The sequence below is a fragment of the Podarcis vaucheri genome (genome assembly GCF_965113315.1).
Source record: "Podarcis vaucheri genome assembly, chromosome: 6".
Classification (NCBI taxonomy): domain Eukaryota; kingdom Metazoa; phylum Chordata; class Lepidosauria; order Squamata; family Lacertidae; genus Podarcis; species Podarcis vaucheri.
The window spans coordinates 85,189,227-85,211,628 of NC_138764.1; the positions used below are offsets into that span (position 1 = coordinate 85,189,227).

The 22,402-nt window shown below is 42.9% G+C and overlaps 1 protein-coding gene and 1 long non-coding RNA gene across 2 annotated transcripts in view; one reads left to right on the forward strand and one right to left on the reverse strand.

The window, feature by feature from the left end:
• Positions 1 to 6,304: 6,304 nt before the first annotated feature.
• LOC309534429 lies at positions 6,305 to 9,117 on the forward strand. Its single transcript, XR_014220717.1, has 2 exons — positions 6,305 to 6,505; positions 8,912 to 9,117. It is a non-coding gene; the product is annotated as an uncharacterized lncRNA (long non-coding RNA).
• Positions 9,118 to 17,930: 8,813 nt separating this feature from the next.
• LOC309534182 (thyrotropin-releasing hormone receptor-like) overlaps positions 17,931 to 22,402 on the reverse strand; it is an 85,592-nt gene continuing 81,120 nt past the window's right edge. Inside the window, exon 3 of the mRNA XM_082226279.1 lies at positions 17,931 to 19,379. Coding sequence (XP_082082405.1) covers positions 18,999 to 19,379 — 381 coding nt within the window. The 3' untranslated portion in view covers positions 17,931 to 18,998. The remainder of the gene's footprint in view (positions 19,380 to 22,402) is intronic.

The window sequence follows — 22,402 nt, forward strand, 5'->3', positions numbered from 1 at the left end:
TGTGGGCCAAATCAGACCTCACATGCTTGTCTCCCAATTGCTCATTCGGAACCAAGGCATGCTGTCAGCACCAATCAGCTGATTGGTGGTAGCTAATCTGGGTGGGATCTGCTGTGCTATGGGGTTCCTGACTGGAAATGCCCTTAGCACAGCCAGTCCCTGCCCCTGATCAGCAAGAACAACAGGCCATGATGGGACTTGTTCCTTCAGCAAGCTTGTTCCACAGCTGCCAAAACAACCCTAGAAAGAAGCAACACTTTTTATGGTTTAGCAGAATCACATATTGCACACAAACAGAAGCATTTCAACAAAAAAGAAGCTTGTTCGGTATTTCCACAGAAGATGAACCCAAACCATTAGATGAATTGCTCTATCAAGAGCCATTATATTCTCATAAATGAGTTCCCAGCACTCGAGAGTCTAAAGTCCCTGAATATAATGGATGCTGTGACTAATCCAGAGCAGCAATCTCTCTGTATGAGAGCTTGTATTGACTGGATCTATTAAGACAAAGAACAGCAATCGCTGGTAGAAACTGTTCACCAGCCTGGTCATTCAAAATCTTCAAGCAGGGAAGCATTTCTACTTGGTATTGTAGGTACTGATATTAATAGACAAGATAAAAAATTGTTTTTATATGCGACAACTGCAGCAAGAGTATTATTGGCACAGAAATGGAAGCAAGAAGAATTAGTGATGAAAGCGGAATGGTAGATGAAATTAATGGACTATGCAGAATTGGACAAGATGACTGGAAGAATTCGAAACCAGTGGGGCCAGAAATTCCTGAAAGATTGGAGTAAATATGTGAGTTATTTGAAAGACAATTGTACTCAACCTACTACGCTTGTAGGACTACAAGAAGTTCTGTAAGGAGAACGATATGAAATATTACAGAAAATACTTATGAGAAGGGATTATAAGTTATTGACTATTAAAAGTAACAGGGCAATAAATGTAAGATTAAAAGAGGAGGTTTGAAAATCATTAGACGTGGTTGAGGGAAGTCTTAGGCTAAAATAGCCAGAGAGAGAAAGAGAGAGAGAGAATGAAGGAAGGGACAGAGGGAAGCAGCGATAACCAAATCTACAGTTGTAGTAATTATTATTATTATTATTATTATTATTATTATTATTATTATTATTTATACCCCGCCCTCCTGGGCCAGAGCCGGGCTCAGGGCAGCTAACACCAGTAAATTTACAATAAAAACATAAGGGGGCAATTTAAAATACGTACAGGTTAAAATACAACTATGTCCCATTGGCTACTTACCTCCTTCGGATCAACTCTGTCCAAGCTGCAGCTGTAAAACTGGCTCCCATTTTCTGATCAACGGGCAGCTTCAATATCTATTAATCTACACATTAGTCCAGAGTCAAGCTGATACAGGGAAGGAGCACAGCTTTGTGGTGGAGAGCATCCTATGCACACAGAAGGTCCCAGAATCAGCCCCTGGAATCACCAGGTAGGCCGGAGAAAGATTGTTTGTCAGTGCACACTGGAACATAGGAAACTGCCTTACACTTAGTCATTTCATTGGTGTGTTGAGTTCAGCACTGTCTAAAATGACTGGCAGTATCTGGGATATTGATTGGGATCTCTTGCAGCCCTACCTGGAGACACTGGGCACTGAATCTGGGATCTTTTGCATGAAAAGCAGGTGATCCGCCATTGAGCCACAGCTCTTCCCAAGTGTAGGCAATACTGAAGTTGAGGAGCCAACTGGATTTTGTATAAGGCAGTGCCTGCATTTGGAACTGCCTGCTCTAGATAACGCATCACAATACTGTCACTGTCCTTTCATTAAGTGGATAGAAAGAGTCAGGCCCCATCTGCATTCTACGTTTAAAGTAGCCCACTTTCCTCAAGGCATAGCTGTCCACGTTTCCCTTTTTTTAAGGGAAATTCCCTTATTCCGAATAGGATTCCTCGCAAGAAAAGGGAAAAGTTGACAGCTATGCCTCAAGGAATCCTGGGAACTATCGTTTGTTAAGTGTCACATTAAGAGTTAACCAACTATAGTTTGTTAAGTGTTGTTAGGAGAACCTTATTTCCCTTCAAAGAGCTACAATTACCATGGTTTTCTGTAAGAGGGATTGGATGTTAAACCACTCCATAAATTGTAGCTTTGTGAGGGGGAAACAGCACTTAGCATTCTTAACAAACTACAGTTCGCAGGATGCTTTGGAAGAAACCAGGTGTTATGCAGCCCAATCAGGCCCCAGCAGGAAGTTAATCAGCCTATTAGGCCAGTAGGATCCTAGATTGCAACAACTGATTGGCCTGCAGTAGCAGCCCAGTCGGGCTCCAGGAGAGAAGCAGAATCAACCAATCAGACGGGACCCATTGTGTAAATAATGTATATAAAGCCAGAGGTTTTGGGGAAAATTCATTCACTGTTTCACGAGCTGCAATAAAGAGCATGAAATCACCACGCGACTCTATTTCACTATGACTGTGTAAAGTGTCATGATGCTGCTTTAAATATATCTCACAGGTGGGGCCGTAGGCTGAGAGCAGCATATGGTAGTTTTTAAGGGCTTTTGTCTACACCACAGTTGTATTAACTCCTTTAATAATTATGTCCTCTTCGTTAAATGTTCGGAAAAAGTCAGAAGCCCAAGCCAGTATATGTTCCTCAACTATGTTTATTCAATGTTGTCAGTGACAATGGCCCACTCATAGGAAAACAAAAGCCGAACTCACAGGACTACTCAATAAAAGCCCCAACATGAACTGACCGTTGACGGTTGACAGTTGAAAGTGCATGCGCTTACTTGCCATTAGAACGGTCGTCTACCAATGCTTATACGATTGGTTAGAACGCGCCTTGTAACATAAAAAGTGTTAAACCCAGTACATAACACTAGGCAATCCTGGAAACTGTAGCTCTAGAAGTGTGGGTCTCTAACTGATCTTTTTGTGGGGAGGTTAGACGATGAATTTGCTGGTATATGATTGAATCCTACCTGAAAATAGAAACATCTTAATCTGAGTCAGTTTGTTCAGTATAATAATAATAATAATAATAATAATAATAATAATAATAATAATTTATACCCCGCCCATCTGGCTGAGTTTCCCCAGCCACTCCGGGCAGCTCCCAATCAAGTGTTAAAAACAATACAGCATTAAATATTAAAAAACTTCCCTAAACAAGGCTGCCTTCAGATGTCTTTTAAAGTGTTAAATCCTGACAGGTAATCTTTGAAAGGTGTTTCATTCTCCTCAGAGGAACTGGGATTCCAGATGCTGTTTAATTGAAGCATAAAGTTTTAAACTTGTGCAGAACCATCAGCTCCTCCTGGTGAGAATGGTCTGCAGTTCAGCAGGCCACTGAAGATCCCTGAGAAGAGATTAATGAAAATATACAGAGTTCCTGATTGCATAACACAATTATGCAAAGCTAGCATTAATTAATGAAGTGCTTGGGGAAGTTTAAAACTTTTGTTTGTTATTTCTGGAAGGAAACTTTGAACAGCCTTTTTCTTCAGTATTGATCCCATTCATTAACTCATTATTACTTGGAATCCAGAAAATGTTGATCCCAGTTTGTTGCATTCAGGGCCTGTCCAAGATGTTTCACTACCTGAGATGGAAGACAATATATCCTGCCCTCATTTCACGTGCTTTTATACTACTGTTTGACTGGTTTCGTGTTGAATTTTTGTTGCTGGTTGATGATCTCCGGCGGGCTAGGGACAAAGGTGAGAGCTGTTTCCTAGTTCTGCTGGATCTCTCAGCGGCGTTTGATACCATCGACCATAGCATCCTTCTGGACCGTCTTGAGGGGCTGGGAGCTGGGGGCACTGTTATACAGTGGTTCCGCTCCTTCCTCCTGGGCCGTGTTCAGAAAGTGGTGGTGGGGGATGAGTGTTCAGACCCCTGGGCTCTCACTTGTGGGGTGCCTCAGGGTTCCGTCCTCTCCCCCATGCTTTTTAATATCTATATGAAGCCGCTGGGAGAGATCATCAGGAGGTTTGGACTGGGTGTTCATCAGTATGCAGATGACACCCAGCTCTACCTCTCCTTTAAATCAGAACCAGTGAAGGCGGTGAAGGTCCTGTGTGAGTGCCTGGAGGTGGTTGGAGGATGGATGGTGGCTAACAGATTGAGGTCGAATCCTGACAAGACAGAAGTACTGTTTCTGGGGGACAGGGAGCGGGTGGGTGTGGGGGATTCCCTGGTCCTGAATGGGGTAACTGTGCCCCTGAAGAACCAGGTGTGCAGCCTGGGAGTCATTTTGGACTCACAGCTGTCCATGGAGGCACAGGTTAAATCTGTGTCCAGGGCAGCTGTCTACCAGCTCCACCTGGTACGCAGGCTAAGACCCTACCTGCCCGCGGACTGTCTTGCCAGAGTGGTGCATGCTCTAGTTATCTCCCGCTTGGACTACTGCAACGCGCTCTACGTGGGGCTACCTTTGAAGGTGACCTGGAAACTGCAACTAATCCAGAATGCGGCAGGTAGACAGGTGACTGGAAGTGGTCGCCGGGACGACATAACACCGGTTCTGAGAGATCTGCATTGGCTCCCAGTATGTCTCCGAGCACGATTCAAAGTGTTGGTGCTGACCTTTAAAGCCCTAAACGCCTCGGTCCTGTATACCTGAAGGAGTGTCTCCACCCCCATCGTTCTGCCCGGACACTGAGGTCCAGCGCCGAGGGCCTTCTGGCGGTTCCCTCATTGCGAGAAGTGAGGCTACAGGGAACCAAACAGAGGGCCTTCTCGGTAGTGCCGCCCACCCTGTGGAACACCCTCCCTTCAGATGTCAAAGAGATAAATAATTACCTGACATTCAGAAGACATCTTAAGGGAGCCCTGTTCAGGGAAGTTTTTAATATGTAACGCTGTACTGTTTTTATCACTTGATTGGGAGCCGCCCAGAGTGGCTGGGGAAACTCAGCCAGATGGGCGGGGTATAAATAAATTATTATTATTATTATTATTATTATTATTATTATTATTATTTTATTTTAATGATATTAAGCTTTTTATAAATTATTTTTATTAATAAAATAAATTATTTTTATAAATATGCATTGACTGATCATAGACACCTTACTAGACCCAGCAGAAATATTTCAACTAAAACAGAACTTTTCAAACCCTAGGGAGCCTATGAAGTTTGTTTTGGATGGGGGTTGGGGATTCTCAATGACAAAATCCGTTTTTCTTTAATTCAACACGAAACAAGTCAAACAGTAGTATAAAAACATGTTAAACTAATAACTGGTTTTCCCCTCAACTGCCATGTCCATTTGTGACATCAGAGGCATTCTGTTGCTAATAGCAACAACTGGGGAGGCAACTTCCTAGGCCTGACAATTGTGGAGGCACCTCAACAGTAATTTGTTTATTATTAAAAATATTTACAACTCCCCCTTCATATATACTCATGCTGTGTGTGTGTGTGTGTGTGTGTGTGTGTGTGTGAGAGAGAGAGAGAGAGAGAGAGAGAGAGAGAGAGAAAGAGAAAGAGAAAGAGAAAGAGAAAGAGAAAGAGAGAGACCATAAATTCAGATATTTCCACTGTCTTTGAATAAAAAGAATGACCACTACAGGTAGATGCATTTAGAAAAACATGCATTTCCACTAATTTCAGCCTGGCAACTTGAGTTTCATCTATTCATGAATATCCACCAGTTCCCTATCACATACCACATTTACACATACCATTTGCCTTACCTGCATTTGAAGCCTCCCTTTCATACACGCAAGCATATGCCAACCAGCATCCGTGAGGAATGCCGATGGACATATTCACTCATCTTTCACTCTCCGTTCATTTACATCAGTGCCCCAGTTTTAACCCACAAATATCTACCGGTTTCTGTCCACCAGCTTCCAGATATGAATGTCAACCAGCTTACAACCACAAACACCAGCCTGCTTCGGCCTCGTGGCATTAACCACAGCATAGCACCTGAAAATGAAGAGCAGACTTTTTCAACCTCTGCCTGTTGTGAATTGTTGTTGTGAGGGAAACATGAGATACTTCTGGTCTCATCTAATGGTTCCCAAATGATCCCAGGAAGGGGGACCTCCAGTGATTAACCAGAAGGTCTGTGTGGATTTGGAATTTCTGGATCCATGATCCAAATCTGTATCTCAATTAAAGGGTTGTTGAACTTTACTGAGGGACCCTCAGCTTTCAGGCAGGCAAACCTGGGTATCAGCAGAAGCACCTGGCTTCGTCAAAAGAGCCCTGGCATCGTGGGTGCAAAGCAGAGCAGGACTGGCATCAAATCACACAAGTGACTGGGCGTGAAAACACATTTTATTCCTGCAGAGTGGGGGGGAAAAGACAGCGGGCATTGCTTCAAAACTGCTTTGGCAGGGAAGACTGGGTCAAGGAGACAGATGACACCATGGATTTTCTTAATGTAGGGTAATTACTCACCAAGGAAGGCATAGGATGACAGCTACTTTACCCTTGAGATGCCAACCATCATAGCATGCTAACCACTGGTCTTCTGGGGACAGTACCAGGCGTCTGCAAGTAAGGCTATAACTATGCTTGCTTTGAGGTAAATCCAGTTTAAATCAATTGTGTTTACTCAGGAGTAAACATGGTTAGGTCGGAGCTGAAAGTGCACAGTGTAAATATGTACAACTGTTTCTTAAAGCAGATGTATTATATGTGGGTGGTTCCTAAGAACAATAAGTGAATATATTGAAGGTGGAATTTACTTGCAATTCATTAAGTACCATTTCAAGTGATTGCCAGGATTTCTGCACCTTTAAAAAGTGGTTTTGTGTAACATGTGAAGTGGAGATGTTCAGATCTCGCATGTAGTGAGATGCATGAGGAACATGTGCCTCCAGAACTCATCTGTTTCACTACAGGAGCGCAAGGAAGAAGTCTGTGCCTCTCAGGGTTCCCCTTTTGCTTGCAAGAGATGAGAGAGAGAGAGCAGAGGTTTATTTGGTTTCATTCATGAATGTTCCTAGTGGCTCAGAACAAGTCCCTCTCTCCCTCTCTCAAGTCCCCATCCTTTAAGCAAGATTAAATGTGGTGACCTTTCTCCCAGAGCAGTTTGGAGAATGGATGGAAAGAGATGGCAACAGTGTTGGTAACTGACTAAAATTAATAAGTGGCCTTTGTACCCTCTGGAGGGCAGAAAGCAACACGAGGAAGCTGAACTTTCCTGAGGTGGCGATGGGGTGAAGGAGTATATATGTAAATAATATGCAACACAGACTGCTTGGGCATCTCTTGTGAGTCCAAGCATCTGCTTTCTCATGCTAGCTGTGCAAAGTTTGAAGAGCAGGCATGTTGGAGAGTTCCCACAGCTGGAGCAGACTTTGGCCCTCCACATCTCTGTATCTTGCCAGCATTCTAGTGCATACTTTACTCCTAATACATACTTTTTAATGCAATTTTGCCTAATATAAATATTTTTGTAAGTATTTTCTCCTAATATAATGCATTTTATCTGTTATCTTCACTAATAAATTTATTTTATGAGCACTTTCCCATAGAATATACCTTACTTGGTTGGAGAACTTCACTGCAAAATTCGGAGAAGTGCACATTTTGAAAGATGGCCAAGCGTCAAGTTTGCACATGGTCTTAAGAAGCATCAGGTAGGCAAATTCGCCTTTAAATGTGAACTGAATCAAACTTGTCCTCCACCCTTACTTTGTGTGTGTGTGTGAGAGAGTGCTTGAGACATAAAGTACAGCCCCTCACAAACGTCTTGAGCTGACAAATCAATTCTTATAAAAGGGCCATGTCCTTGTGGCCAGCTGGAATGTAGAAGGAGGCATTTGGAACGGGGAGTGCAATTCTGGGAGCAGCTGTCCTAATAATCTGATCTATTTCTGAGGCTGAGAAGTGTAGCAAATCCCTCGTGCTGTCTACTTGAGATAAACATTTCTTTTAAATAACTGATGGTATCAGTTTCCTCACTGCCTAGCCCATATCCTCAGTCCCATTGAACCTGGGAGTTTGCTCCAGCTGGGATCTCATCCAGTTCCAGCCTGTTGACCGGTAGATTTATCTTTGTGGTCAAGTGCACAGGACTATGGCTATATTAATGGCTGTTTTGTGGCAGGCACTCCACCCCCAGATCGAAAGCCCAAATTTAGACAATTCAAATGTCATGCTTGAGTGATCCTGACCCCAATATGTGAAATTTTGAAATGCAGTTAAAAAATAAATAAATTCTGGCAGGGAGCAAGATGGTGGCAGGTGGAGAACTATGGCTATGAGAGAGGTCATAGAACTACGTACCACCACTTACCAAATGTGGCTGGAAATCATAAGGCAGAAATTGGTAGGGCATCAAAGGTCCAACCCTTTCCCTTTAAAATCCATGTAGAAATGGGAGGAGACAGACCTAGTCCCGCCTCCAGGTAGAACTGGGATGGAAACTATCATAATGGGCCCGTCCATCCTTATTAATACATGAATAGAGATTAAGTTGCTTTTGGAAGCAAATCCCGCTGAATAGGTAAAAGGTAAAGGTAAAGGACCCCTGGACGGTTAAGTCCAGTCAAAGCCGACTATGGGGTTGTGGTGCTCATCTCGCTTTCAGGCTGAGGGAGCCAGCATTTGTCCACAGACAGTCTTCCAGGTCATGTGGCCAGCATGACTAAACTGCTTCTGGTGCAACGGAACATCATGAGGGAAACCAGAGCACACAGAAACACCGTTTACCACAGTGGTACCTATTTATCTACTTGCACTGGTGTGCTTTCAAACTGCTACGTTGGCAGGAGCTGGGAAAGAGCACTCCGTTGCGGGGATTCGAACCGCTGACCTTCCGATCAGCAAGTTCAAGAGGCTCAGTGGTTTAGACCACCCTCCTTGTCCCTACTGAATATTCTCTCTGTGAAAAAAAGTATTTTTTTTGTCCTGAATCTCCATCATTTAGCTTCATTGGACAACTCCAGATTCTAGTAGTATATGAGAGAAAGAGGCAGAGAGAGAGACAAATCACTTCTCTGCATCCACTTCCTGCTCACTGGTTTTGTGAAGATGAGGAGCTGCTTCTAAGCACTCTCTGAACAGAAAACTTAGGATGCCCTCAAGTATGTGCTGATTGAGGAGCTCCAGGGGTTCTTTCAAAACATGAATTGCAAAATAAACAAACAACTTTTGACAAATTGCATTAATATGATGATGGGAGGTGGGCAGGAGCTCAGCACTGCAGGATTCCACCTCTTCATATTTGCTGGATGTCCCTGACTCTGTAGCAATTTACCTTTCCCACTAATTGCCATTCTGCACTAATTAGTGGGGAGAGTCTTGAGATTCAGGGTGGGAGAGCAAAACAGATTGAACTGGAAAAGGAACTGGTTTACGTCAATCCCATCTATAGTCCCTCAGCAACTCTCAACTTACTATGACTTTTACAGTGCAAACTTCTCAGAAGGAAAAAAATGAGGATAGGATTGTGGTCTTTATATATTTTATGCAAAAAAAAAAAAAAAGTGCAATAGAGACATATCTTTCTTTTTGATAATGTCTTGCTTCCTTTTCAGGAAGTCTTTAAAAATGAGATTCATGTTTCATTTATATTCTCTCTCTGTCTTTCTGAATAGTAGCCATTCTGTGACATTTCCAATTGCAAAGTCTTATTAAATCTGAGGCTGTTGCCCTAGGGTAGGAATGAAAAACACCTTATTGCAAGGGGAGGAGATGTACTGCTATGACACGAACTCAATCACCTCCTCTGTCATTAAGGGAATTTTGGAAGCCCGAGCTGATTTATATCCTGAGTTTCAAGCATTTTTAATAGTTAACATTCCACATTCGCTGAAATGATTTGGTGAGATGTGAGAACTAGTTTTAGAAGGGTTTTGAGAATTACATTTTAAATGTGAGTTATAAAACAGCCCGTTTTGTATTCAGATAAGGAATATATTGGCCAAATTTAAAATTTGTAAAGAAATATTTTATATGAAACATTTAACCTCAAGAGTTTTAGGAACTCTTGATTGGTGGTGTTTCCAATTCACAGGATAGAAACCATCTTGGCTAAAATGGGGTGGCACATACAGGTTCTCAATTATCTAACTTTTCGCTCTGAAATTTCTTCAAGTTTCTAGGATGGAATCTGGAATGTTAAAAACGCTTGTGAAAATGTTTTTTTTATAATCGTTTTGAAAAATGCATTGAATTTGCTGTAGGTCACAGTTGCCATCTAGTGTCGCAATTGTATATTGCACATTACAACACATTCAAAACGGTCCATTTGCAGCTGTATAGCTGAGTCCTAGATCTCATTGTTGGTGAGAAAAACTTGACAAGGTGTGGCCAGCATTTTGCTCGCGTATCTCTCCATTCTGTGGTATGGAGGTGCCCACTTTCCCTTGCCAAAACCAAAAGCACAGCCCTGACGCCTCCAGGCTTCTTGCATTGCATCCCCTACCAGCCCAATCCTTACCAAACGACTTGCAACAAATGTCGCCTTGTATCTTCACTTCCTTAGCGGAGAGCTCTTGTTCAGCAACATTCCATAGCTACTGATCTTATTGTCCTAATTGCATTGGTTTTTGAAACACATTTACCCTCTTCAAAGGGTTATTTAAAATACTTATTTTGTACTTTTGCAAACTCCAGAATTCCCTCACCATGCTGACACCTTCCTCTTGATTCCCAGGGGTTTTGTTTGGGCTCCATTCTTTTGGCACTGACCGCTTGAATTCCCTATTATTTGAAAAAAAGATACCTTGCAAGTTGCTTTTATAAAACTGGGTGCCTCTTTTCTTCCAATAACTTACACTTCTTGCAGGTCTGACGTTTGCCGGTTGCTCAGTCTGAGGATGTCTATTATAGAGCTCAGGATACAAACTTCATAAAGTTGAATTAGCAAATTTAGTTGCCACTCCCCAACCCACAGTGCTGAAAATAACCCAAGGCACCTGTTTCAGCTAAGCTAAAATCTTTCCATTAACTTCAATGTAGGCTGTGATGAGCCCTCATTTTGTATATTTCAGATACCCAATTGACTTGCATGGAAGCTTGATTACAGCAAAGATGGGTAAAGCTCTGGCATGAATTAAACATAACTAAGAACTGAAAATACATGTAATATTCCCACATTAGTGTGATTAACAAAACAGAGTATCTTTCATTTACGTTGTCAGTTGCTCCGATAAAAATGCCAAAGCTATCAGCAAGCCTTCTGTTTATAGCATTTTGCTGATCTCCATACCGTATCTATACAAACCATAAGTGGGAGCTATACTTGAGCCATGTATCAACAATCTTGGATCCCTGCCTTGCAATTCCAAATGATGCCTCATCTGTATGTATCTCAGGGAGACAGCTGCCTTCAAAAGCACAGGATGGGTAGAACATATTACATCAAACAGAACATTACCTGCAGGTCCTGAAATATTATCTATATGTCACGGAATGCAAAAAAAAAAAAAAAAAAGGGATGCCAGACACTTTAGGTAGGTAAAACTGCAGGTAACCCACACACGTTAAAAAACACTAATCAGGAGTTTTGGGTGAAATAAAGTAAAATGTGAAGCAAACAATTTAATTCTGAGAACTACCGGCTGGCTGACTTAACAATACAGTGGTACCTTGGGTTACAGAAGCTTCATGTTACAGACGCTTCAGGTTACAGACTCCGCTAACCCAGAAATAGTACCTCGGGTTAAGAACTTTGCTTCAGGATGAGAACAGAAATTGCGTGGTGGCGGCGCAGCAGCAATGGGAAGCCCCATTGGCTAAAGTGGTACCTCAGGTTAACAACAGTTTCAGGTTAAGAACAGACCTCCAGGACGAATTAAGTTCTTAACCCAAGGTACCACTGTAGTTGCTACAGAGATGCCAACAGATCCAGCAATGTTAACAAACAGAGAACTTCTGAATGTACTCCCTGCATGGCCTCAACCAACATCGCTTGGCTTCAGCAAATAAAGACTCCGTAACTGCCACCTTGGAAACAACAGAATCACATTTTTATTGGAGCAACTGATGATGCTGGAAGCCGAAATGTTTTGCAGCATGGGGGAAAAAATAGTCTGTTTTGTTCATCACAGCAATGTATGTGCTGTTTTAATGATTAATTGAATAAGGCAGAAGAATAATTGCTTGGATGTTGAAATAAAGAGAAGAAAGTCAGAGGGAAGGGGGAATGTAAGGAAAATGTTAATCTGATATACGAACAGGAATAAATTGGACATTGTGGTTCTTAGAGAGAAATGATGGGGATCTGGGCAATCATTCAGTACTGATCTGCCCTGTGATAATAAATGTGCTGCAATAAGGAAAGTGTATTATTCACAGTTTATCTTTTAAGGAAAATAAAAAAAAACCTTATTCTTGACCCTGTGTTAGTCTAAGCAATCACTTTTCCCACCAGGTCCCACCAGTGTACTAAGTCCTTCTGCTCAGTCTCTCAGCACTTGCGCTTCAGAGTTCCATGGGAGTCCCATCATGTCCCCTATTTTTTATTTTTTTTTTGCTGTCCCCTATACTTTTTAATATCCATAGAAAGCCACTGGGTGAGGTCCCCTGGGGATTTGGTGTGAGGAATCATCAATATGCTGGTGATGGTTTTATTTATCCTTGTCTTCATAGTCAGATGAGGCTGCCGAATTTCTGAACTGGTGTCTGGATTTGATAATGGGCTGAACGATGGCCAATAAACTGAAGCTCAGTACTAACAAGACAAAGGTCAGAAGCAGATTTAGGGGAGTGTGACTGGTTCCCCCGTACTGGGTGCTGAGCTGAGAGGGTGCCACAGGGACTGCTGCAACAATGATGGACAACGGAAGGCGGGTGGTGGGGCTGAATTTAGGTGTCGCACAGAGCGCTGCTGAGATATTACAGCCCAAAGCCTGCCGGGTGCCGTGGGTAGATGGTTCTCTTGTTCAGAAAGTGGATGTTCAACCAGTTCTCAACAGAGTGCCGCTCCACCTGAAAATGAAGGGTTTTTTTAGCATGTGGCTCCTCCTGGGTTCAAGTGGCTGTATAGCACAGAGTTTCTTCCGCAACTACGTATAACTTTGTTTGCCAGCTGTGGTCACTCCTGAATAGGCATAGTGTGGCCATAGTTAGCCATGGTAAACTCCCATTTTGATTGCTGCAATGTAATACATGTGGGGCTTCCTTTGAAGGAGGCTTGGGAGTTTCAGTCAATGCAGAATGCAGCTGCCAGAATTTTGTATGGGAGCAGTTCATTTGGATCACCTCCCACCTGGTTTAAAAAGTGCCTCACTGACTGCCTACTCATTTCACAGCCTAGTTCTAAGTGTTGGCACTTACCTTTAAAATCGCTGCTGGCTTGGGATCCAAATACCTAACAGAGCGCCCATCTGCGTACTGTCCTGCCCACATTCTGAGGGCCACTGTTGATGCCCTTTTCAGAGTGCCTCTTCTATCTGAAGTGAGATTCATGCCAACTAGAGTGGCAGTGAGATATAATAATAATAATAATAATAATAATAATAATAATAATAATAATAATAATAATAATAATTTATTTCTACCCCGCCCATCTGGCTGGGTTTCCCCAGCCATTCTGGGCAACTTTAACAGAACATTAAAAATAGAATAAAACTTCAAACATTAAAAACTTCCCTAAAGAGGGCTGCCTTCAGATGTCTTCTAGAGTCAGATAGTTGTTTATCTCCTTGACATCTGGTGGGAGAGCGTTCCAAGGGGAGGGTGCCACTACCGAGAAGGCCCTCTGCCTGGTTCCCTGTAACCTCACTTCTCACAGTGAGTGAACCACCAGAAGGCCCTCGGAGCGGGATCTCAGTGTCCAGGCGCAATAATGGGGGTGGAGATGCTCCTTCAGGTAAACTGGGCCAAGGCCGTACAGGGCAGCCTTTTGAGGATCCCAAGCCAGTAGCGGACAGAGCAGAGACAAAAGTGAGATGAAGAATGAGTGGAACATGTTGCCTTTGTATAGGACATTAATAGCCAACAAACAACCATCATTACTATGTATCCAGGAAAGGGTTATTATCAGAGTTCAAGGGCACATTCTATCCAGACAATAACAGTCAAGGAGGATGTGAAGCAAGGCCAGTGAGGGGTGTGTCCTGGGGGAAGGGGCGTGTCTTGGGGGTGTGACCTGGGCAGAGTCCAAGAGCATGAAAGAGAAGACTGCAGTTCTGCATTTGGCCTTGGGTCTAAGGTTCCCCACCCTGAAACAGAGAGAGGGCTTTTTCAGCTCCAGCTGTGGAACATCTACCCAAGAAGGCTTACCTGGCACCAATAAACCAGGCTAAATCTGTCTTGCTGCAGCAGGCATTTTACATATTTTTGCTTTTCTTTGTTGTTGCTTTTGTTTTGCTGCTCATCAGCCATGGTTTTGTGCACTGTATTGTCACCTGGCTGTTGTGTGTAATTATTGCACACCACCCTGGAATCTATTCTGATAGTTTCTTCTATATTCTGAATAGTTTAAAAAAGCAGTTGGAGGAAGAATCACACCCCACAAGCAGTTACCTTCAATGCATTGAAGGGAACAATTGGTTGACACATCAGCTGAGGTTACAATGACCCATTAAAGCAGCAGTCTTAAGATCTTCTTCTTTGGCAATCACTCGTAGCCGAGTAAGATTGTCTTCCATAAACACGGTTTTAACAATGAGTCCATAAGTGACTGTGGAGGCCAATTCTGGACCCACACGTCCTTCCACAGTCGGGACATTGGTTCCCAGGTGAGAGTTGATCACGGTGTAGATTTGCCAAGCGTGCCTTCTTCTTAGCAAGTTTCTCCCTTGCGTTCTGAGTTTGAGTCTTAAGGTAGTGCTCCTATGGAAACACACTACGTGGGAATCAAAGGGATAACTGTCAAAGTTTAATATGATGGTGATGTTAGTCACATTTCCCAAGCATTTGTGATCATTTCTGAAGATCAGAAGGTGGAGGTAAATAAAGCCTCGTCTTTAAGAAACCAGAGCAAACTTTTAGCACCTCTCTGACTGTTTGTTTCATAAGGAGATACATCAGGATCTGTACTCCAACGGAGACACTAATGGGCTCATTACTTATCAGGAGTTTCAAGCATAGAAGCCATTTCAAATGGCTCCTGATTTAATCCACTGTCTGTATCACCTGCATGCATATTGTACAGACTGTCACTGCTTCCACACACACTGACAGTGAGGGACAGGAGGAGGAATTCAGTCCAGTTAAGAGTTCAACATCAACCTACTTAATTCTCACTTCTTGAAACAAGATGTGAACCAAAACACGGCCATCCATCAAAATTCGTATTTCTCTAAATGTTGTGATACAGTTGTCCAAACAAATATTTTGCAAAATAAATAAAGTGTAGAAAAATGTGCATATTAGGGGGGAATATCCATATGTGAAAATGCACCTTGCTTGCAAAAATGTTGTTTGTTAGGCAAAATTGCAAAGACAAATGTGTGTATTAGGTGAAATTCGCAATAAGCTGATGGTGATCTTTTTTGCGAGGAGCTTGTAAGAAAATAATAATCACATCTGATGCAAAAACGGAGGCCTGAAGTTAATATAGAAAAAACGAGAAACTGAGAGAAATTGTAATTGACATATTCACTCCACCCTACTGATAACTGCCTGCTTTCAGCAGCCTAATGAGCATCTTCAAGACTAAAAATTGCACAGCGCTTTTAAAGGTGAACAGAAGCAGGGCTGCTACTGTCTTCTGCATTCTGTGTTTCTAGCATTTAACAACAAAGAACTTTGACAAGCAGAAATGGCATCAGTTCACCAAAGTTAGATCTGTGCAGCAGATTTTCTGCCTGTGCGGTGCACACCTGCTGTGCATTTGACCTTCAAAACAGCCTCCACAGCCCCCACCGTTCACACGCCTCACGTTCAGCTGCGCTGCAGGTGGGACTGCATGTTCAGTCAGCATAGCAGAGGAAGGCACTGACAATGGCAGTCTAAAGCTGGTCTGTGGTTCTACATCTCCCCTGCTGCAAAAGAGGCTTCTCAGCATGCCATCGTTCGCTTGGCTTCAGCTAGAGCCAGGAGTGCCACGGTAGCAATATGACTTACTGTAGGCAATCAGCAGTGCCACATGATGCTCACTAATTACAGTTTTGGAATGGAAAACAACTTTAGAAATAGGATTTTTTTTCTCCACTTCTCCCTAAAATAACAATGATTGAAAAGTATGCCCTTTTCTAAACCTACTCACTGCCATAGTTTCCCCTGGTGTTGACACCACGCTACTAGGAGATTCCAGAGAAAAAACGTGGGACCTTCCAACTGCCAAGAAGATGCTCTTTTGGTGAGCTATGACCCTTCGCAGCCATTTCCCAATTCTACAATGATTAGATAACCATGGATCAGTCATCATTTCACAGCCTCGCCTAGCACACATGTGAACTTTCCTAGGGTGGTCTTATCTACCTGCAGTAGCACCTCCACCCCCATCGTTCAGCCCAGACACTGAGATCCAGCTCTGAGGGCCTTCTGGCAGTTTCTTCATTATGAGGTTACAGGGAACCAAGCAGAGGGCCTTCTCAGTAGTCGCGCCCACCCTGGCCCTCACATCAGATGTCAAGGAAATGAAACAACTATCTGACTTTTAGAAGACATCTGAAGGCAGCCCTGTGTAGGGAAGTCTTTAATGTTCAATGTTTTACTGTGTTCGATGTTTTAATTTGTTGGAAGCTGCCCAGAGTAGCTGGGGAAAATCCAGTCATATGGGTGGCATATAAATAATAATTTATTATTACTATTATTAAGTGGGTCTTCTAAGTAATCCAACACTTCATTCCTAGTCCAACCATGGGGCCACACTGGCTTTTGACAAATGAGGCCTCAGTGGCCACAGATTTCCTTTTTTAAAAGTTGGGAAATACTCATGTCTGAAAAGAGCCACGGTCACGCAGTGTGGATATTACTGAGATGTATGGGCCAATGCTCTGATTTGGTATAAGGGAGCTTCCTACATTTCATGAAGGTCAGTACAGTAGTTGACTTGGACCGCTATGTCACAACCTAACCTACCTCACAGGGCAACAGTGAGGGTAAAAAATGGAGGTGAGGAGAGAACGGTGTATATCAGTCAATGTAGACTGTAGAATGTAGACAATATTGAACTAATTGGACTACTGGATACAAACATCATGAACCATAGGTTAGCAATGGGGTGTCCTCCAGATATTTTGGACTACAACACCTCTCATCACTGGCCATTGACTATGCTGGCTACAGCTGTATTCCACAAACATCTGGCAAGCACTATGTTGGCTACAAATGCAATAAACCAATAAACAGTAACAACTGCGAAACGTGCTTCATTTTGCAACTGGAACGCAGATCGGTCAATTTACATTTCACGGTGATAGATTCAATAAATGGTACAAACTGGAGTACTTTCCCCCCCAAAGCACATCAAGCCACCACAGTTGCAAATATTTACAATTTACAGGTGTGCACCAGGGAGACCTTTTATCCATCGCTGGTATAGCTGCCTGCACAGAAAAAAATAACAACGGACAGCAACCCACCCATACGGCGACGACACACCCAGCAGTGCAGGACCAAAATATATGCTTATTCCGAAGGAAATATACTGCAGAGAAACTAAAACAGCTGACAAATCAGCTGCAACAATGAGGATAGCAGCTAGGTGAAATCTTAAGGGAATGTCTTTACTACTGCTGAGTGATTTAAGCCTTTTAAAAAAAAGAAGTCTTGTGATAAAGGAGCTACCCTGGTGCTGTCATATGGGTCATTAACCTTGTAGCTTGAGATTTATTATAAATGACACATGCTACAGTGGTCGTGCATCAAGGTCACATGGCCCAAACTGATGGCACCCTGACAGACCTTTCTCCCTGATCACACCAAAGCCATGCAGGGAAGGACCACAAAGAAATAAGAGAGAGCGTGTGTGTTTTTAATGCAGAAGGCTTTACCACTGGCACCCCCAATTGAAATGGCTTCTCTGGTATAGAAGGACAGGAAAGACGTCTCTGCCGAAAACAATGGTGAAATATACTCAGAGTCGCAAAGTGATTTCATGCTCTTTATTCAGCTCATAGTGGTGAGGAGGAATGAATGAATGTCCCCTCACAGTATCTGCTTTATATACATTATTTACACAATGGGCTGCACATGATTGGCTAATTCCGGAATTCTACTGTAAGCCAATCAGGTTGTGGATTCACTTCTATCTGGAGCAGGATTGGGTGGTTCCTGCCAACCAATCATACTGCTGCATTGTTCTAGGACCAATCAGACTGCTGCATTTTGGATCCTATTGTTCTAGGACCAATCAGACTGCTGCAGTTTGGATCCTATTCAACTCAGTACATAACAAATGGAGAGCCACTGCCGGTCAGAACAGACGGCACTGAGCAAAATAGACTCAATTTGCTTAATGTAAGAAACATCCTTGGGATAAAGTGAGTTTACAGTAACTTGGATATTCTACTAGCTCTTTCTTAAGTCTTCATGGTAACCATTGTGGGGCCTAAATGCTCAGTGAATGCTGCTGCTGCTGCTGCAGGTAACAACCAAGCGTAACATACTGCAAGTATTAGCTTTATTTTGGCATTCGCTCCCAAGTGATTACACTCGTGTGAAGGGGAGAGTGGGGCTATATATGTTGGCCACATTCTCTCAATCACATCCCTATTGGCCTAGCCCTCCCCTGCAAGGGGGGGGGTTGGAAGAGGAGGACCTGTTTCCCCCTTCAGACCATTCCCTCCAACGTGTGGACAGCAGTGGGGCCAGGCCAACGGGGAGGGTTGGGGTACGCAAACACTGCCCTCAGTCTCCCCTGACACAATTGTAATTGCACGTTGGACACAATTATGAGACGCATACGTCACAGGAAATTCCATTGCACCACAACAATCTTTACGGAACGCCTAATGATCCAAAACGTTGACCAAGGTTGACCCGTTAACATTAAAGCACAAAACAAACTGGTTGGCCTTGTATAAATATTACGTACAAATGGCAAGAGGGAAGCATCAGGCCTGTGGCATGCTGTTCACACATTCTTGGAACTACTTAAGTAGGTGGCTGCCATTACCAAAGCTGGTATTGTGTGATGCGTTTATTTGGAAGGTTTACTCCTCCTTGTTGATGATGGGTAGCCATTGAGATCTTCTTGTTCTGTGATGTTGTGTTCAGAACTGTCATGGGAATAGTCTTTCATGGTGCTGTAGAAGACAGGAGCGTTGTACTGAGTGGCAATCTCTGTCCTCTTCCCCCCACATTTGCATAGCTTTTTGAAGGCAGCTCTAAACTTCTGAGACATCACATTGTAAATGATGGGGTTGATGGCGCTGTTCAGGTAGATGCAGAGCCTACAGAAGAGGACGAACCAGATGTTCAGGTAAGGAGGGTCCATGAAGGAGTTGACCACCACCAAGGTGCGGTACGGCATCCACAGGAGGGCAAAGAGGATCACCACCACCGCTAGCATCTTCGTCACCTTGGAAGTTGCAAGCAGAAAAACAAAGTGAGTGAGTTTACATCTTTGTCAATAAGATTTGCTTAATAATCTGTGGTGGAAGGAAAAGGAGAGAATTCACTGCCAAGTCATCTAATAGAAAGTTCAGAATATGGCACAGATTACATTTTAGTTTAGGATGCCTAAACTAACCCTGAACACTCTTAAATGGATGGAAAGTTCTACACTTCTCCAGCCAATCACCCTAACTGGCATATTTTCCAAGTGGTGCTAGTTTTTAATGAAATCTTACCCGTTCTGTCTCTTTAGATAGTCCTATAATGAGTCCCAGTTAATTTTGAGTATTGCCTTCTACCTTGTCATTTGCTGTCACTCTGTTCATTTTCTACTAGTGTTACAAAGTTTATTTCTCTTCTGAGATTTCTTCTTTGACAATTGGAATAAGCAACACATAATCTTTCTTCAGTCACTACAATGGAGGTTCCCAGAGCACTGAGCATTCATCCTGATTTGTCTACGAGGAGATTAGGCAACAATGGCTCTTAAAACCGAACTTCATACTGATTTGTTTGCTGGGAGGCTGGATGCTGCTGCATCAAGCAACTGTCACCCCACCCTATCCACTGCACTTCCCTTATCACAAAAAGTTCAATTTGGAGGGAAGTGGGCTTGCTATGCAACAGCTCTAAATCAAATTTATTTGTGCACCCTGAATTTGCTAGTATGTGATTTGATCCTACCTGAAAATAGCAACAATCTGGAAGCACCCCATAAGATAACTTACCATCAACTGATCAAAGACAGGTAAAGTCCATCATCCCAAACCTATGTAGAGTTGGGGGCATTTAAGCCCACTCATTTTAATGGGCTCAGGTGTGGTTGACTATGTAGCATTAAGCTACATATGCATAATGCCAAGCACTTACCTTGAGACAAGAATCATTAGCATTCAGCACCGGTAAATAGTAAATCAGGATTAAATGAGAATATAACATGGGGTGGCATTTTGCCCAGGATGATGTTGTGTGAACACTGCTCAAAATCTGCATGCAGGAACAGCACCAAGGCAATGATAAACTGCCACATGGAAGCGTCCACTGTTTCCACAGATGATGGAAGGGAATTTGAGCCCACCTTGTAAAACACAAGCAGAGCATTTTCCTGAGCACATTTTTCCCTTTAGAGAAGGTTGGGAACTGGGGATGAAGGCCAGCAGAAGTCAACATTCACTTTGGGTAAATGCAATTTTGAAAACTCTTATCTCCCTCCTCTCTGCCCAATAGAAATAGAAAGGGCTCTGGTAAACAAGGATGCTTGTTTTGCCTTAACTTTGAAGGTGCCGTAATTTCTCTCCTCCAATTTTTCTCTATAGTTTTTGAGCATTTTTCCATTCTGTGGAAGCCTTGTAGAATCAAATACATCTACCGGTGGTTAGTATTAAGCATTCCCAGACACAAGCATGAATTCCAGATCTGGCCTGACAAAAGAACCTCTCCACTCTTCTTCTTTCTTTAATATACAGCATATCAAGACTGTAACAGTACCCTGAGAACAATGAAGTGCTGTGAGTTAAGATGTACACTACTGTTCATCTCACTTGTGCATTCGACTCCCCCTTTCTTCTTAATGCATTCCCCTAGTATTGAAAGTTGATAATCATTGTAATCTTTACAAAGAGCTGTTCAGGGGATGGTTGATTATCCTCCCCCTCAGCATGTAATTCATTGAATTCAAAGGGGTGCACTCCCCCTTTTAGGAAGAAAAAGATGCTATATGCGTGCTGAAAGGACATACACTCTTAAACATAAAAGGGGAGTTAATACATTTGCCAGAAAACCGACTTTTGTGCTGTAACTTGAAACACAATTACTAGGGATTAAGCTCCATTGAACTCAGTGAGATTCACTTCCATGAAAACATGAAAAAGAAGACTAGGCTGCTTGTCTTATTTCAAGCTCATATTCCCTTTCTGTCATGCTTGCTCTGCGGTTTAAGGCTGGAGGCAAGGAGCTACTTAGTGCCCTTCAGGAGACATATGGTAGCTCAAAGATGGTAAGCTTAATAAAGATGTCGCACTGGAGAGCCTGGAGCAAGAAAATGACTTTCTAACAGACCTCTATGGCCAGCTATTATCTAGGCAAGAGAATGAAGGGACAAGGACACTTTCTTCCCACTGTGAGTCGTAGTTACAGCTAAGAACAAAGCAGACCTGCCATTTGGGAACTGCATGTCAAAACTTCAGTGATGGAGAATTAAGCATGAAAGGATAGAATATAACAGTAGATAAAGAACATCATTCAGATCCTAGCTCAGTCACAGATGCAACCTGTGGCTGGGTATCATGTCTTAGCTGTGGTGATGTGGCAGCCTCAGATAAGGGGCAGAAAGGCCTCAGGTTTGAATCAATGATTCCTCTGAAAACAAAAATGAGAGGTGCGAGGGAGGCTGCTCTTGCCTCACCTGTCAGAAAACAGGGGACAGAAGATTCCTCTCAAGGCATTAGATCCCAACTGACCTAAAATATAATACTTTCTAAGAACAACAACAAATCATGTGCAATATATACAGCCCTTGTTTGCATGTCACAGTAAGACATAAACGGCTTTTTGTAAATGAGCAGATAGCCTCTGCCTTGCTCTTCCCCTAGCATGGTTGGAAGCAACAAGCCATGAAGTTTGGCTTGTTGTGATGTGCAAACACTGGATCATGGTTTGTTTCCCTCACATATGCCATGATCGATAAACCAACAAATGGCTTCATGTTGTTCCAGGGGAGAAACAAACCATGATCTTGCATTCACATGTGACAACAAGCTGGTTGTTCCCACTTAAACTAGGAGATGAGCAAAGAGGGATGTGGGAACACAGGAGATGCCAGGAGTTGAACTTCAGCGTACAACCCATGTGCTTTGCCACTGAGCCACAGTCCTTCTCCTGATTGTGAATAAGCAGAGTGACATGCTAATGTCCACATGCAAATGTGGCTGTAATGCAATTCACCCAAATCCACAGCATTATGTGATTGCATAACATTCAACGAATGCG